The sequence below is a fragment of the Poecilia reticulata genome, chromosome 9, assembly GCF_904066995.2.
Source record: "Poecilia reticulata chromosome 9, P_reticulata-male-v2, whole genome shotgun sequence".
Classification (NCBI taxonomy): domain Eukaryota; kingdom Metazoa; phylum Chordata; class Actinopteri; order Cyprinodontiformes; family Poeciliidae; genus Poecilia; species Poecilia reticulata.
Window position 1 is genome coordinate 14,551,020 of NC_088838.1, and position 16,539 is coordinate 14,567,558.

The following is a 16,539-nucleotide window of genomic DNA, read 5'->3' on the forward strand; positions in this document are numbered from 1 at the left end:
GCATCCTTTGCTCTCTCCACCTGACCGACTGGTGTGTGTGTGTGTGTGTGTGTGTGTGTGTGTGTGTGTGTGTGTGTGTGTGTGTGTGTGTGTGTGTGTGTGTGTGTGTTTTAACAGGTGCAGTACCAACAGCTGAAACTGGATCCCAATCCCAGTCCAAATAAAAGGAAGAAAAACAACCCCGGGTAGATCACTGCATGCGCCCACAGACTCCTCTCTCCTTCGTTTCTTTTCCTGCTGGTTTGATGCTGGACGCTGAGAAGCAAAGCCTGGGCTGAACCGTCCTTCTTCTATTTATATCCTGCTTTATATTGTTAAACTTCAGTACTCCCTTCAGGAGGCTTTACACTTTCTCTAAATATAATTTTGTATGAGCAAAGACTTCAAGAAACCTTTAACTCATTATTATTGTTATTATTATTATTATTATTATTATTATTATTATTATTATTATTATTATTATTATTATTATTATTATTATTATTATTATTATTGTATTGTACGCATTATGTATTGAGTCCTTTTTTATATCAGCCATGTCAGCTGCCATGTCCTTCCCTCTGGGAGTGTGTGTGCTTGCCACAGTAGTCGAACAGGTTAAATTATTTGTAGATAATTGATTCAGGCCTTAAACGATCATTCTCAACATTTATTTAGCTTGTACTATATAGCTTTGAAACACTTTTGGTAAAATGTTTCTATTTTCTAATTGTTTTTTATACTATTGCATCCTTATTTTTTATCTCCTCTTGAATGTTTTGATGATTTTTATGTTTTGCCCCGGCAGTACTTTGGGTTGTCGCTGTCTAAATTAGCGAGCCGATTTCGTCCCGAGGCTCCAGACATGTTTCTTTGCATCTCGGTGAATTAAAAATAATATTAAAACGTCGGCTGGACCGAGAGCCCTGAGAGCCACCGTGCACAGATGTAAACCAGGATGTGGTCACCCTGTTTGTTAAACCACTCCAGAACCAAAGACAACGTCAGACGCGTCTCACCTTGATGAAGGAATCAAAGGACTGGACTGTTGCTGAGTGTGGGCTGCATATCTCTTCTCAGATGGGGGAACATTAGTTGGGTTTTACATTTTGCATCGACACAAAGCCTCTTAAGTCTGGTTTTTATTTCCCAGCAGGACTTGGTAACAGCCTACACTGCCAAAAGTATCAACACCTGCTTTAGTAACCACGGTATCACTGTGCTCCATCAGTCTGTAGAATTCGCCCGGCTCCTTAAACAATCTATGAAGAGACTCTAGATCCAACAGTTGAAGCTGAAGAGTCGCTATGACAGTATATTAAAAAAAAGTGTTATTAGTTGTCTATAATTTTTTTAAATAAACCAAGAGATATCTTACTATAGGTAACAATTTGTCATTCGGTGCCAAAAATACTGCAATAAAATAACATACGTTTTAATAACATAATATTCTAATTTATCGAGATGCAATTGTGAAAACAAATCTGGACCAACAGGCTGTGAGTTCCTTTTGTTTGTCCTTAAACCAACGAGTAGGAACGAGGTCGAGTATGAGATCATTTGGTGCGTTGGATCTCGAGAAAGTGTGCGGTTTAGCCCCGTCAGCGTCATCAGTCAGTCGGTGCGACACCTTCTCAGTGAGGCGGCGCCGCGGACTGGGCCTGCTGTCGCTGTGCTTATATAGATGTCACCCGGTCTATGCAGAGTGTCATGGAGCAGGCAGGCAGGCCTTTAGGCAGGCACAGTCCTAATCTTGTTTGAAAGGCCGGTCTCTTTCCCTCTCATCTCCCTGTGTGTTTGCCTTGGCGGGCCACACATGAAAGCGTTTACACGCGAGGCGTGCTTCTACAGCACGGGCACGCACGCAGACACAAAGAGCCCCAAGCTTCTCTTCCTCCCTCTCAGGAGGGAAGACAGAAAGAACGCATCTCTGGTAGGAAGTCTTGCACACTGTAACTACTTGCTCGCAGATAAAAAAATAAATAAATAAAAAAAAAACAGTGTCATATTTGAGCAGGAACAGTTTCTCCCTCTCAACCAAGCACACGCACACGCAGACATGCAAACATGCTCTCTATGATGCTGCGCCCCGGGCTGGCCGCCCTCTCCATCTGCCCCACCTCCTGTGCCCACAGCTCAACTTTGATCAGCCCTTCCAGAGACACGGGCGCGTTTGTGCGCGCTGTGTATTTACAGAGGCGTGTTTGCATATACACGTTTATGCAATCAAAGATTCTCTCAGCGTCAGTGTGTGGTACAATTGCATCTCCCCTCCAGCTCTAGACTGACACTCAGATTCGATGTGTGTGTGTGTGTGTGTGTGTGTGTGTGTGTGTGTGTGCGCGTGTCTGGGTGTGTGCTGCAGCAGAGGCACCAGCTGTTTTTTGGTGTTGACTCTGTGGAGATGCTTGATGAGCAGCAAGTCATTGTGTGACAAGACAAGGCTCTGAGGGGACTTAGGCCTGAGATGTCAGGGATGGAGGAATATTTGTGTGTGTGTCCGCATGTGTGTGTGTGCATGTGTTTTATCCTATTTCAAAACACACTTCCCGTCATGCTTTCCCCGTTTGCTCTCTGTGCGGTTTCCTCATTCGTCAGTAAGCAGGGTTGCGACCCTGTCTGAAGAGATGGTCCCTTGGGTTCCTTGTAGAGCTTCTCTTGAAAGATCACAGCACAGGCTATGTTTGAGGAGGTCCTGTCTCATCCTATTGATCCCTGCCTCCATTTCCCACTGCCTCCTCTTCTTTGTCTGACTGTCTTTAAGTCTGCAAAACCCCAGCTCACTGCGTCTACTGTCGTCTTCTCCCCTTCGTCTGTCTCTGTGCCTCCGCCTTCCGCCTTTTTGAAGCTCCGCTCCACTTCATAAGTTTGTTTCCATTCTCCGATAAATGATTTTATCGTCTGATCCATTTGGAAAACAATAATAAACTTTTCTTAGAGCGTTGCCACAAACTTGTTACTTGAGGGAATGGCTTTTTTTGTTTTGCCCGATGAACTGCTTGAATACTTGACACTTTTGTTTTTTACTGCAACAGCTCCTGTACCGTTTGTTAACACCCCTGGTACCAAGTATAAAAAGCCTTAATTTGTATTCATTTCTTTTATTGCAACAGGATCATCTCACACAGGAAAAAAATACATATTTAGCAGGGAAATTGCTATATTAAGAAATCAGTACCTACTCTAACAGTTCCTAGTAAATAGATGCACCTAAACCATTTTTAAAACATGTTTTAAATTGATCAGAAATTATATAAAACCCTACTGTTGCTGTTTTCTGGGGCATAAATATGACATGTCATACTTTGTCTACTGTGCGAAAACAGGAAAATCAAGACAACATACCTTTTATGTAAGACATATGTAATTTGATCTCCACAAGGTAGAAGTTTAAAGTGCAGACCAGTTGAATGGTTTTGTTTATTTTCCAATTTTCCATGCATGTCTGTTGCAGAAATCAGGAGTTACCTATGAAATCAACACTAAAAAATTCAATATGTAGCTTCTTTTGAAAAAATAAAAAATAAAAAAATAAAAATAACATGGTGATAAATGAACTACTGTATGTCTCCAGGGCCATTTTCAGACTTTTTAATTTCTTAGGATAAATTCTAAGCAAGTGGACCTGAATTTTGTCTAATACATTTCACCACTTTATACACAGGAGACTCTGACAGTGGACACATTGTCAGAAGTTTTAGTTACTTTTTCTTGGAGAACGTATAAGAAGAACATGATCACCCATGTAAATGTCGTTTAGTCCTTTAGCGGGAAAATGCCTTTTACGTACCCAGCCGCATAACACAATAATATTACAAGCTAGCACAGGTAGTAAAGCTGAGTTAAGTTCGTATGCAGTTATTTACATCGTAGTTTTCGTCCCGTGAAAAACAGAGCTTTAATTACTGTCACAACCCGTTTAATTTCTTAATAAATTATGCTCACATCAACCTGTTGCCATTTATTTTTTTTACAGTAGTTTCTCCCAATTTTGTAGTTTTCATTTGCTGCTTTAGTGTGCTTTCCTGTTTCTTAAAGCAGTGTTACCAATTACTTTGCCATTTGTGAATTTACAAAAATTATTTCTTAGCCCCACTAAATAAAAGTAATACAATTTAAGGTTGGATTTAAAAGAAATATATTTTTATTGTTAGACAATGCTGCTGCTGCAATAAAAAAAAATAAAAATTAAAAAAATCTGGCTTTTTTCAAATCTTCACTTGGGGTATCAACTAATTTGTACGCGACCGTGTGTTGCTGATTTGTGAGTGTTGTGTGGTAATGCATCCAAATGTCTCTTTTTGTTGCTGGTTTACGGTTTTGGCTGCATTTACCAGCAAACCAAAGTGTGATTTTTGTATCATGTAGAGAAAAAATGTATACGAAGAATGTATTGGGCTGATAGCTGTAAAGGAAAGAGAAGCACTTTTATTTGAATGAGACTATTTATTTTTTAAAGAATACTGTATATAGCTAACTGATTAATGTATGGTTGTATTTTATACAGTATGCCTGTTGATGTTCTGGTAATAATGCTGTAAAGTAGGTGTATTGCCTGCCTTGATTTAATTTTTTTTTATATTTGTCTTGTCTGCCTGCGAAATCTTCTGCTTGTGACATCATCTCTGTGTGTCCCTTTACAAATCAACAAGATTTAGACATGACAGCTGGAAGGAAGGGCATAATATGTTGTATACCTCTAATTTAAGGAACGATAATCATCTGATAAATGTGGCTTATTTTGGGTCAAAAAATAGTGAAACAAAAAACTTTCAATTAAATATTTTTTATCAACTTCCCTTTGTGTGGATGTTATTGACGCAACATTTGCAGCCACACTTCTGGCTCGATTTGCCTTCCTCCCATTTCAACAGCAGCAGCAAACACTGTGATGCAATTTTCCAAAAAACATAATTGGGCATAGAGAAAACCCTCACCCCAACTTTTCTTCAAAATAAAATGTACTTAAAGGATGCATATGTCACATTTAACAGGTAGTTGGATGCAATTATCAGACACTTGGATAGAAAATAACTCTGGGAATTACAAATTTATTTACTTTCCCATAATGTGGGGCTGGAAAATACTGAAAATCCATGTAGGATCCCTGGTTTCAAGCTCCAGAACAACTTTGCCAACTTCTTCGCAGTGGCAGCATAATAAAGAAAATCCATGTGTAAGAGCGCCTTCTAAACTTACAAATGAAGTTTTTTTTTTAGCAGAGTTTATGGCTACACTGTTTTATGAGACCTAGAATGAGCATAGAGAGAAAGAAAAATCATAAAATATACATGCACCGTTTATTTACACCGGTGCTTTAAAGTTTCTCGCTTTTTATCATGTCATTTTTTACTACGTTTGACATGAATTAAGTAAAAAACATATATACTTCACAGATCTTATGCAGCATCAAAAAGAGAGATAGTATAAATGAAAACGTCTCATCTGTAAACTACCTTAGATAAAGACTCCGGGCAACTTTAAGGAGGTTCGTTCTTCACAGTCACATTTACATAAGGCCGTCATTTTTAGTTCTTAGTACCAACACCCATCTGTCAGACCTGCTTTCTGGTATTAAATGTTTTCACATAGTTGTTTTCTCATTTGGGGGCTTTTAACCGAGTTAACAGGGAGCAGTGGCTGTTAAAGAGGCTTCTTAGAACCAAACGTCTTAACTTTTTTTATTGCAATTTTCTTAAATATTTAAGGTTTTTAATGCCTGAACAGTAAACCAATGTGAACTTTTCTTTTACATGTTAAACAGTTCTTTAAAAAAAATATATATGACAAAAGAGATTTCTTAACAACAGGGAAAGTAGCCATGTAAAAGTGAAACTGGAGGTAGTCCACATAGAAATGTTAGTGTTCATATGAGGCTGGAAATAGTAAAAAATAAATACTTTTACAATCAAAAAAAAAGTTTGAAAAATATATGTAAAGTCAAAACAGAGACTCTATTTTTTTAGCACAAGTACAACAAGTTATCATTGTAGAAATTACTTCTAAATCACCAGCTTATTAAAGAACTTGAGGGCAATATACTGATATGTACAAACCATGGTCAGTGGGCATGGGGGATTGCACCATTAGGGGAAACCCTCAATGACAGGAAGTGCATTTTTTTTCCATCCTTTCAATCTTTTCTTACAAATCAGCAACCAGCGCCTTGCCGTGAACCTGCAGGTTCTCCAGTGTTTCCATCAGGAAAACCGTGTTCTCTCCTCTGCACTCCTTGGCAGCCGCAGACACCTGTTCTTTGTGCTCTCCTCGACTGAGCCTCAGCAACGTCTCCACGTCTTCCGCCAGCCTCACCGCCCGCTGATCTGTCCAGTCCGAAGTGACTTTCTGAAGGGAGTGTTTCTCCAACGCAGCGACCAGCTTGTAGACCAGAGTGTGGGGTCTGTTCCCCGACTGCGTGAGGCCAGGCAGACCCCTCTCCTTCTGGTAGGAGAAAATAAGGTGGCCCAGCAGACTAGATCCAGCCTCGAGGAGAGGAAGGTTCAAAACCTCAGTTTTGTCTTTGTTCGTGCGGGCTGAGTCTCCGGCCTGAGCGCTGCGGAGGAGCTCCTCCCTCTTACTTGGTGCGGAGACCAGATCCAGCGGAGTCTGTCCGTCTCCGTCGGTCTGCTGGAGAAGAACCGAACCTGAGGGAGACAGAGACATCAAGAGTAAGATCAGACCAGGTTTCAAGCAATGTGGCAGGATACACTGACTGTGGGCCTTTTGCATAGAAACACTAGAAAGATAAATGAATCTGAAACTAATGCTTGAAAGTGAAAAGAACAGAAAGTGTTTTGTTGGGTGATATGCTTTATAAAGCACCACATTATTAATATGGTGCAAAGAAGAAAGAAACTTCTGGATGACTATTTAATTTGTAAGTACGTTATTTACATGAAATAACAGCTTTGGAAAAGTATAACTTACAAGATTTGCATATTTTTAAAAAGAAAAAACAAAACAAAACACTATCTTAAAAAGTCCTGGTAAATTAAGTTTGTGGTTCCAACGTGACAAAATATGAAAACGTTGAAGGGATATAAGTAAAAAAAAAAGTTGTGAGAAACATCAAAAAAAATATTGGTAGGTCATCTAAGGTAAGCCACAGCGCCCAAATTTCAAAATTTCAAAGCCGCACACTGACCTTAAACGTGGAGGTTAATGATTTCAATGTTAGCAGCAAGTTTAGGCCTCAGTGATAACAGACGAAAGAGATTTGCAGCCAAGTTACCTTAGTCTGCGGCATCATTATCAAATAAGGCGGAAGAGACACGACACGGGTCAACGGCAGGACGAGGCAACAGAAATGGGTGGCGCGCACAAATACATTCGCTCCGTGAGACATACTCGCGCTCTCATCCAAACGCACAGTGTGAGAAGTGGAAGGCTTAAATGAACAGCTGTTTTCCCACCGGCCCTCAGCGCCAGACGGGCCTATTAGCTCACTTCAGCGCTAACTTCAGCTGACACTTCGCCTTAGCTCGGTGACTGGCAGGTCACTTTGTGTTTGTGTTAAAGGCGCAGAGGGTTAGTGACCTGACGGAGGCTCAGCTTTTCTTCTTTTTCTTTTTTTCTTTTTTGATGCACTGCTGTAAGTGAGCTCATGGCCGTCGACGCAGATACAAGGAGCTACCGAGTCGCAGTAGACCTCGAGTCCGACGTCGGAAAAATGTGCCTTGTTGGAAATTTAACGAGGGAGTCAATGGCGACGGTAAAGTTCTCCATTAATTCAAATCTCATGTGAGCGTAAAAATAAACACTTAGTGTATAGCTTTAATTGTGTACATTCAAAGCGTCTCCGACGACCTTGACTTTCCCCTTCCGGCGCTGCTGCGACGCTTTCAGCGTTAAGGTGACAGTCGGTGCTGAATGCAACACTTTCTTCTCTCCCTCACAAAGCAGCAGTGGTGGAGAAAGTACTCAAAAAATCTACTTAAGTAGAAGTACAAATACACAGACAAAGTAAAAGTAAAGTAAAAGTAAAACTACCACATTAACATTTGTACTTAAGTAAAAGTAAAAAAGTACTGGATTTTAAAAATACTTAAGTATTAAAAGTAAAAGTATTTGCTGAACCTAATCGCTAATATTATTAAGTGTACCGATTGTATTTAATTTTAATACATTAGAAATGTGCCATTTTAATGAACAAGGCCACAGATAAAGCATGTTTTTATTGTGTTTACTATGTAACATAGTTTAGACTTAGATATGTGATTCTATGCATCATAATTTCAGGGATAGAAACATCTTGTCTCCTGTCCTAACATAACGTGAACTTCACTTTTTTGCCACTAGTGGCATTTATTTTAAAGAAATCCAACAGAAAGGGATGGAAAGAAGGTGGGTGGGAGAGGACTGGCAACCAAGGAGCCACGTAGCAAATCTGTAGTCAAGACCACCTACCTCAAGACCAGCACCCCGCGCTACGTGGCACAAAATTCTTTTTTACTTTTACCTATCAAAATTGCTTCTCAAATTGATCTGAAAGATCCACATTGCCTTAAAAAAAACTATATATTAAATACTTAGAGCTGAAATGAATTAATCTGTAAAGATCCGTCCAGAAGAATCAGATTGTTCCTGAATGTCATATCAATGCAGACTTTGGTCACAGCGTTGTCCAATATATGCGACACCTCAGTCAACACCTCCACACAATAATTCAGCGCATGAGTGACAACTTTTTTCATGGCAGATGCAACATGTGTCTCTGTACAGCTAGCTAACACGGAGCTTACCTTTCTTTAAGTTTCCTTCCAAGTGACAAAAGTTGGACAAAGTCCCCACCATCTGCGAAAGTGAAGTGCTGCTGATTTACATGTCGCCACATCAATTTATGCAGCGCTATTATATTATAGACAAACATCTCCTCCCGCTCAGAGGAAACCACTGCGCATGTCTGGAGCTCCGCGTGCGAGTAAAGGGGGAGTCGATGGGTGACAACAGACACTAAGTCACGTTATTGCTTGGATTTTATGGCGCCATCTTAAGTCCCTGAACTTCACATTTTAACGGAAAAAAGCTCAATGCCACTTGGATGTAACGAGTAACGCGACACCTTTGTAGAAATGTAGTGAAGTAGAAAGTACAGATACTTACTGTAAAATGTAGTGGAGTAAAAGTGGAAAGTCCCCATTATTAAATCTACTTAAGTAAAGTACAGATACACGAAATTTGTACTTAAGTACAGTAACGAAGTACTTGTACTTCGTTACTTCCCATCACTGCAAAGCAGGCAAAGTTCTGATGCTGACATTTACCACCTTGTTTCTCTGCTCTCTATTCAGGCTGAAAGCCATTTTCCAGCGTCAGACAGGCCCGCGCACATTTAGTCTACAGAGCGGGTCGAGTTGGGAGTGAAGCCCTTTGTTTGCTTTCAGATAGACCCATTTCTATAGCAAACTGCTTTTGATGGCACTTGACTGTTCAACCTTGGCAATGCTACTACCACTTATGAGCAGGTTTACGGCTCTGTGGAGGCTCTGTATGACACGCTCACAGCTGAAGGGCAGCTTGATTACACTGCTGGCACTTATTTGCAGTTTGACAGACACTGTGGGGTTGGAGGAAGTGTGAAACCAGAAGGAAGGGATGATTGTGTGTTATAATAAAAGATAAACCATACATACAGTGAGACCCTGCTGGCATTTTGATTAAAAAAATTATTGTAAAACTAACAAAATAATTCAGAATTCTTCACATCTTGTTGGTCAAAACTTTGACAATCTGGTCATCAGCGAATGCCCTATGCTCATTTTCTGTATGTTACCCCTGGAGAACGTACACACTTAACTTTGTCATTTGTAAATGCTTCCAAAATGTACGAATTCTACTATCTACTGAAATCAGTTGCATATCGGTTTTACCCCTTCGCCAGTTTCACGAAACACCCCAAGGCAGTTCCTTGGAAAAAGTTGCTAAACTACAAACGTAGGAAATGGAAACCATCCAACAAAGTCCTGTCATGTTTTTTTATGGCCTGAATGAACGGCTGACAGGTCTTCATAGAATATACAGGCATTGTTTCAACATCTATTCACACATTTTGTCCTTCCTCTTGTCTTATTTTTAAACAGCTACAACAGAAAAGTTTTTTTGTTGTTTTTTTTACACGGTGGTTCTTAAACCATTGAGGCTGCACCCACCAACAAAACGAAATTTACATTTTTTTCCCTTATTTTGTGTCAAAAAGAAAGTAACTATGTTTTGTTGATTTCCTTTTCTGATCGTCTTTTAAAAATAAAGAAGAAACAGTTCTTTTCAAAAAAACAAGAAAAGTTTAGACAGTTTTGCTAGTTAAAATAACTAAATGTATGATCACCTAAGATCTATGATTTCTAAAACCCAGTTTTTTGTGCACAGTATTAGATTTTTTATCTTTTGGTTGTTTTTTTTACCATCCTAGATCTCTCACCAACTCATAAAATGTCTTCTGTATTCCGTTATATGGTTTTAGCTGCTTTAAACAGACTAATGTGGAAAATTAATCAGTGAGAAGGGAAATAACTATTTAAATTACACTAAATCTGCGTATACTTGAGACAATGACAGTAATTATGTAAAATATGAGTTTCTGTTTCTTTTACGTTGTCCCTTTTTAGTTTTAATGATTCTTTTTGTTCCCATGACTCTTTGTTTTTGTTTGTGGTTGTTTTAAAACGAGCATGGATGCAAATAAATATGTTCAATTTTTAAAATAACATGAAAAATTATTGCAATTCACTTTTGCACAGAAGCCCAAGAAATCCAACAAAACAATATTTTATAGCTGCATTGACTTTATGGAGACAAATGTCAAGTTATGTTTACTACGCAAAAACAACAAATCTGCTCTTTACTGGCAAGTATCCGTCCTCGTCTCTTTTCATGTCTCTTGCGTGTCTGCAACATTTATGCAGCGTGAAACAGCAATGCGTCGTCGTTACTCAGACGGATGCTGTACCTGTGCCTTTTCATGTGAGACAGCACTTTTGACTCTAAATTGATCGAAGGCGTAAACTCCTCCCGCTGTACTCTGCGTAGCTGCTGCCGGGAAACACTTTACTTGTCAGAGCACGTCATGAGTGGACCTCCAGCAGTTACCGCCAGATCCAGCTGAGAGGTTACCGTCATGCAGGAAATGTGAATCTGTAAAATTGCAATGCTGGAAAACTTTAGAAAAATTTATACCAAAAAGGTTCCCTTCAACATTTCTCCCACACATGGAGAACCACAGGGTTAGCATGACTTATAGGGTTTTAGTAATGCTCAACACAGCATACAATGTTAAACCGGCGGTCATTTGGTCCTTGTTTTAAATTGGTTGAAATCTGCTTTAAATGACGTATTCTTGGACGGATGTCGCCTCTGCCAGTAATAAAAATAATTGAATGGATGCTCAAGCTAAGAGGTTTAATTCTGTTAATAGTTCTTAAAGAAGCCCTGGCATCAGAAGGTCGGTGCTTTGCAAAAACTGGAGATCAGAAATGGGCACCAAATTTCTGATTGGTACATTTCGGCTCTTAAGATTATTTGTGAGAGCTCCCAACAGAAGGTAAGTACTCATCTGCCTTTTAGTCTTTCAAATCTGAGTGGGCAAAAAAAACTAATCTGCATAAATTGTGGCATTAATCTACATAAACATTTACATAAGAGTGGATGTTTTAAATACGAGGGTCAGTGGTTGGGGGGCAGCAGTCAAGGACGTGAGAGTGCAAATTTGATCAAAGTGGCCACAAGAGAAAGGCAGAGGTTAGGGAGTGATGTGAGAGTGTAAGTGAGGGAGAGTGAGGTTGTTCACAGCGGGACATAATCACCAGGTTTCTGTAACGAGCTGTCTTCAGCATCAGCAGGACTCGGCATCGATACTGCTCTCAATCAGGAGGAGTGGCTGCGTGACGATAACTAAGGCATTACACACTATGGGAGGATCCACTTAGATGTAGATTTTCGCCAAACAAAAGTGCAAAATAAAAAAAAATTGAATTCATCACAGTAGTTGGTGGACAAATTCTTAAAAGTTCTGCTCTAAACCTGCTTTTGAAAAGAGATCTCACGGGGAGCAACATTACCGTTTCACTTTTTAATCAATAAGTCTCACACCAAAAGTTACCTCTTGGTGAGCTGTGGTAAAAATCACAGACGATAGAAAAGTCTGAAATAACGATACTCCGCTCTCCGGTGTTATTAGTTTTACTGTCTGCCGTGCCTCCAGAACAGCTCTGTTTTCTTCGCAGCGGATCCAGGAGATAAAGAAGCGCAAGCCCGTTTCCCCAGAGTTCCCCGCCGTCGTCGTGTCAAACCCAGTTGACAGACGGGCTCCAATCAGAGGTCTGACACTGGAGCGCGAAGGAGGGGTGGAAAAAGCGTCCCTGCAGCACGGCCCTGGGCTCGGTTTGTGAGGCTCTTTGTAGAATCCGTCTGCCTGAAAGCTAACCGGATCGCTCCAACCGCAGTTTGTGTTATTTGCCTTCATGCTGGTTCTTTATTTTCTCTTTTCTATTCTATCAAATATCAAAGTTGCTTTCTTGTTGTGGTTTATAGCCACATGTTTATTACCGAAAACAGAAATCACAGACTCACAAGCTTCGGGGAATGTAACTCCGACTATATGCTAATGGAGCAAACATCGTACTTAAGCCTAACTATAGATTAGATAATCTGACTTAGTTATAAATGTATACGTGGTGTAATACGCCCAGGGAAGTGTATTTGGTGCAAGAACGGTGACTGCGTGAATTCAGGTATTGGTGCTGGGTGTCAGAAATGCTCCAGCAGTGATAAATATAACACCTGAGGGAGTACATGAGAGAGCATGGGGTAATTACACCGTCCTTTAAGTGTGTGTGCAGGAATGTGATGAAAAACATCCTAAGTTGTGAAGCTACAGCACTGAGAGGAAGAATTCACACGCTGAGAAAAAGCCACTGGCTGATGCAGCCGCCAGATGCAGCCTGGCTGCCACACACACACGCACACACACACACACACACACACACGCACACACACACACACGCACACACACACACACACACACACATTTACATGCGGAGCGCGAAGCCCTTTGGCCTTTAGAGGGCAGGCGAAGACAAGAAATATAAAAGTGAGAGTGGAGGAAGGGGGACATTTGAAGAAGGAGGTAGAGAGGAAGGGAAGGAAAAGAAAGATGCAGTGCTCCCTTCCTCCATCCCTCCCCCCGTCTTTCTGGTCTGAGTCTGGGGGTAAGACAGACAAGCTGGGATGCAGGCAGGCAGTTCCACAGCATGGTAAATACCCCCTACGCTACCCCCACCTCACTGCCTGGAAGAAAAAAAAAAAAAAAGACAGATTCAGAGTGAGTGTGTGAACTGCAGCCAGGGGCACGGCAGCACACATCCACAGGGTGCTGCTAGCTAGCGACTAGAAATTCACAGCGAAAAACAACAACCGGATGACGCACCAAAGAGAGGAATCAGACTCAGGAAGACGTGCAACCAGCCAGACATCACCAGAAGCGGGCTCAAAGTCAACCTCTGCATCCTGTGACTGGTTTTAACCTAAAAGCCACAAGGGTTTCAGTGGGTGTAGTGGTTTCCTTGAAATTAATGAGTTGAGTTTACTTTACCTCTTTCCTGTAAATAAAACAAAATGCCTTGATGAGCAGAGCTTTTGTCAGCCACAGGTGACCTTCGCGTGTGTTGTTGACGTGGCCTCTTTAACACCCAAACAAACTGAATGCAATGATTGTGCAATACAAGTGTATTACTGCCGTGCTGCGACTACAAATCTCACTCACACAGCCTAATGTTGCCACTTAAACTACGTGCAGCAGAGGTTAATTTAACCAGTGAAGTTGGACCAGACACCAGCAAAAGGTGGCATGCCTTTGAAAGCAAACACTTTATCCATGAGAACACGAGACTCCAGGGAAACACAGGTACACCAGATATGGATACATAAACACCTCAGCAAAGACTGAGCTCTGATTGGAGCAACACCAAATTAAAGATTAACTGTCGGGGGGATTTTAAGCTACCTGTTCATAAAGTGGGCTTTTTCTCTACACGGATGAGTAAGGTGAGGTGAAGAGACACAAGCCAACATCCTCGTAAAGATGTGTTGAAGGTACATAGTTTACCGTTTTGATGTGATTGAATGTTAGTTTGCTGCTGAAGAGCCAAGTGCAGAATGTTAGGGGAAAATAAGATTATATATAGACCAGGTCTTTTCTTCTAGGGTCCAACTGGCTGCATGTTGTCTGGCTTGAACTGTTTCACTGATGTTTCTTATGTCTCTTTTCTGATTAACTTTGAAATATTACTTTGCACAGTTTTTATTTCAACCTTATCATCACATTCATGAGTTTTGACCTAAAGATACACAGAAAAACTACAAGTTGGGTAAATCATTAACTAAAACCTAGCGATCAGGCCCGAAACCTGGGAATAGTGATGGACTTTGACCTGAACCTTCAGAGCCACATAAAGACAGTTACAAAGTTGGCCTTCTATCGCCTCAAGAACATCTCCAGGACAGAGGACTAATGTCTCAACGAGATCTAGAGAAACTCGTCCATGCATTTATCTTTAGTCGCATCGATTATTGCAACAGCGTCTTCACAGGTCTGACTAACAAATCAATCTTCCAGCTGCAGCTGATCCAGAACGCTGCTGCTCGCGTTCTGACTAAAACCAGGAAGATAGAGCACATAACACCAGTTTTAAAGTCCCTACACTGGCTCCCTGTAGCTCAGAGAATAGACTTTAAAATACTGTTGTTAGTTTTTTAAATCACTGAATGGCTTAGCACCACAATACATTAACGAGCTGTTGTAGCTGTACCAACCTTCCAGACCCCTGAGGTCTTCTGGTTCTGCTCTGCATCCCCAGAACCAGAACCAAACAAGGAGAAGCAGCATTCAGCTTCTATGCACCACAAATTTGGAACAAACTTCCAGAAAACTGTAAAACAGCTGAAACACACAACTCTAAACCCACATGTTTAGAGTTGTATTTGAAGTGTAATCAAGTTACAAATCTAATGATGGCTCTTGACTTAATGTAATGTTTTGATTGTTGATTCCATGTTGCATGACTCTGTGTTTTTGTTTGTTATGATGTAAAGCACTTTGAAATGCCTTGCTGCTGAAATGTGCTGCACAAATAAAATTTGATTTGATTTTGATTTTAGAAAAATGGGCAGATATGAGCTGTTTTAGAGAAGGTCTTAAGTATTTCTGGATTTCAGCAATTCATGAGAGGTTTTGGTCCCGCTAAATTACGGTACATGAGATTTTATATTTTTATAATGACTCGTATGCAAATGCTAAGTATATGGCGTTTTTTTTTTTTTTTTTTTTTTTTTTTCGGGTACATCTAAGACGGTGATGGTGGCAGAGGCCCAGTAGAGGCTTTGGGATGAAAGTGAAACAATTACCATCATTCTCAAAAGGATAAAAACAAACAAAAAAAAAAAAAAAAACTACTGTTGACTGAAAAACTGTTTAGTACACAACAAAATAGTAAAGCGATTGATTGGTTGTTTGGCTGCTTGAGAGCAAAACAGGAACGAAGAAGGAAATTTACCAGGAGTCTGAAGACAAAAGAATCAGTAGCACAAATGTTTACAGAAGAGGTCAAGGAAAATATAAATGATAAAAAATGTTTTTCTGTCAAGAATCCTTTCACAGCTTTAATACACTAAAAGAGAGTTTGACACTTTTTAACAACACAATTTGAACTGTTTGCACTCTCCACTTAGAAACACAATGTAAAATGTCAATATTTATCTCTCTCTGCTCCTCTTCAATCTATCTATTCCTTCACAGAACAAAAGCCTTTTCAAGAGGTGGGCAAAAAAAATCTGACAAAGTAAACAGCAATCCGAGACAATTTCAGACCTTTTTGAAGTTCCACATGACGATCCAAACAGCGAGAGGGCTTGGTTGTTTTGGCAAAAGCCCGATTCAAGAAACTCGAACCGACTTTAAATTCTTGGAAAAAAAAAAAAGAATAAGCGCTCCTGCTGTATACACTATGTTTCTGCCGCTCGACAATGACGAGGTGAACAAGAGGCGTCCACAAGCAGCGCGACAATTAGAGCACTCCGCACGCACGCAGCAGGGCATGGCTCTTCATTCGGAGAAAGGTTTAAGCAAACACACTTAACTGCTGTTGAATGCCTCCATTTATGAAGTACGACCCACTCCAGCTGGGTTCACAAACATCCCATTGTTGCCTTGCCGTTAATCAACTTCGCGAGTGAAAATTCTTCTCCTGATTGTGTCCTTTGTTATTAACACTGCTTTTCAAACACTCTAAAATTCCTTCCCAAGTTTTTGCTTAATATTTTAATTGAGTCTTGGAAAAAAAAATAAGTCAGACAGAATTGCAATTTTATTGCTGTGGAGTGCATGATTGATGACTTTAGGTCACAGCTGAAGGATCGGGTGCAACGCTCACGGCCAACAAAACAAAATCTCCCCAGTCTTTGCTTTTTTTTTTTTTTTTTTTTGTCCCAATCAGATTGGAGACAAAAACAAGAATTGAGTTACACCTTGAACATTTTTTATTTTGTGTCAATGACAAAAGAATGGTTTCA

General features: G+C 40.3%; 2 protein-coding genes across 7 annotated transcripts in view; one reads left to right on the top strand and one right to left on the bottom strand.

Annotated features, from left to right (window-relative positions):
* mctp1a (multiple C2 domains, transmembrane 1a) overlaps positions 1-4,777 on the top strand; it is a 145,870-nt gene extending 141,093 nt beyond the window's left edge. For all 6 annotated transcript variants that reach the window (XM_008418925.3, XM_008418927.3, XM_008418929.3 and 3 more), the window contains one exon: positions 118-4,777. In XM_008418925.3, coding sequence (XP_008417147.2) covers positions 118-189 — 72 coding nt within the window. In that variant the 3' untranslated portion in view covers positions 190-4,777. The remainder of the gene's footprint in view (positions 1-117) is intronic.
* Positions 4,778-5,645: 868 nt separating this feature from the next.
* The window catches only part of slf1 (SMC5/6 complex localization factor 1), a 38,264-nt gene continuing 27,370 nt past the window's right edge, over positions 5,646-16,539 (bottom strand). Inside the window, exon 18 of the mRNA XM_008418931.3 lies at positions 5,646-6,623. Within this exon, the coding sequence (XP_008417153.2) occupies positions 6,124-6,623 (500 nt within the window). The 3' untranslated portion in view covers positions 5,646-6,123. The remainder of the gene's footprint in view (positions 6,624-16,539) is intronic.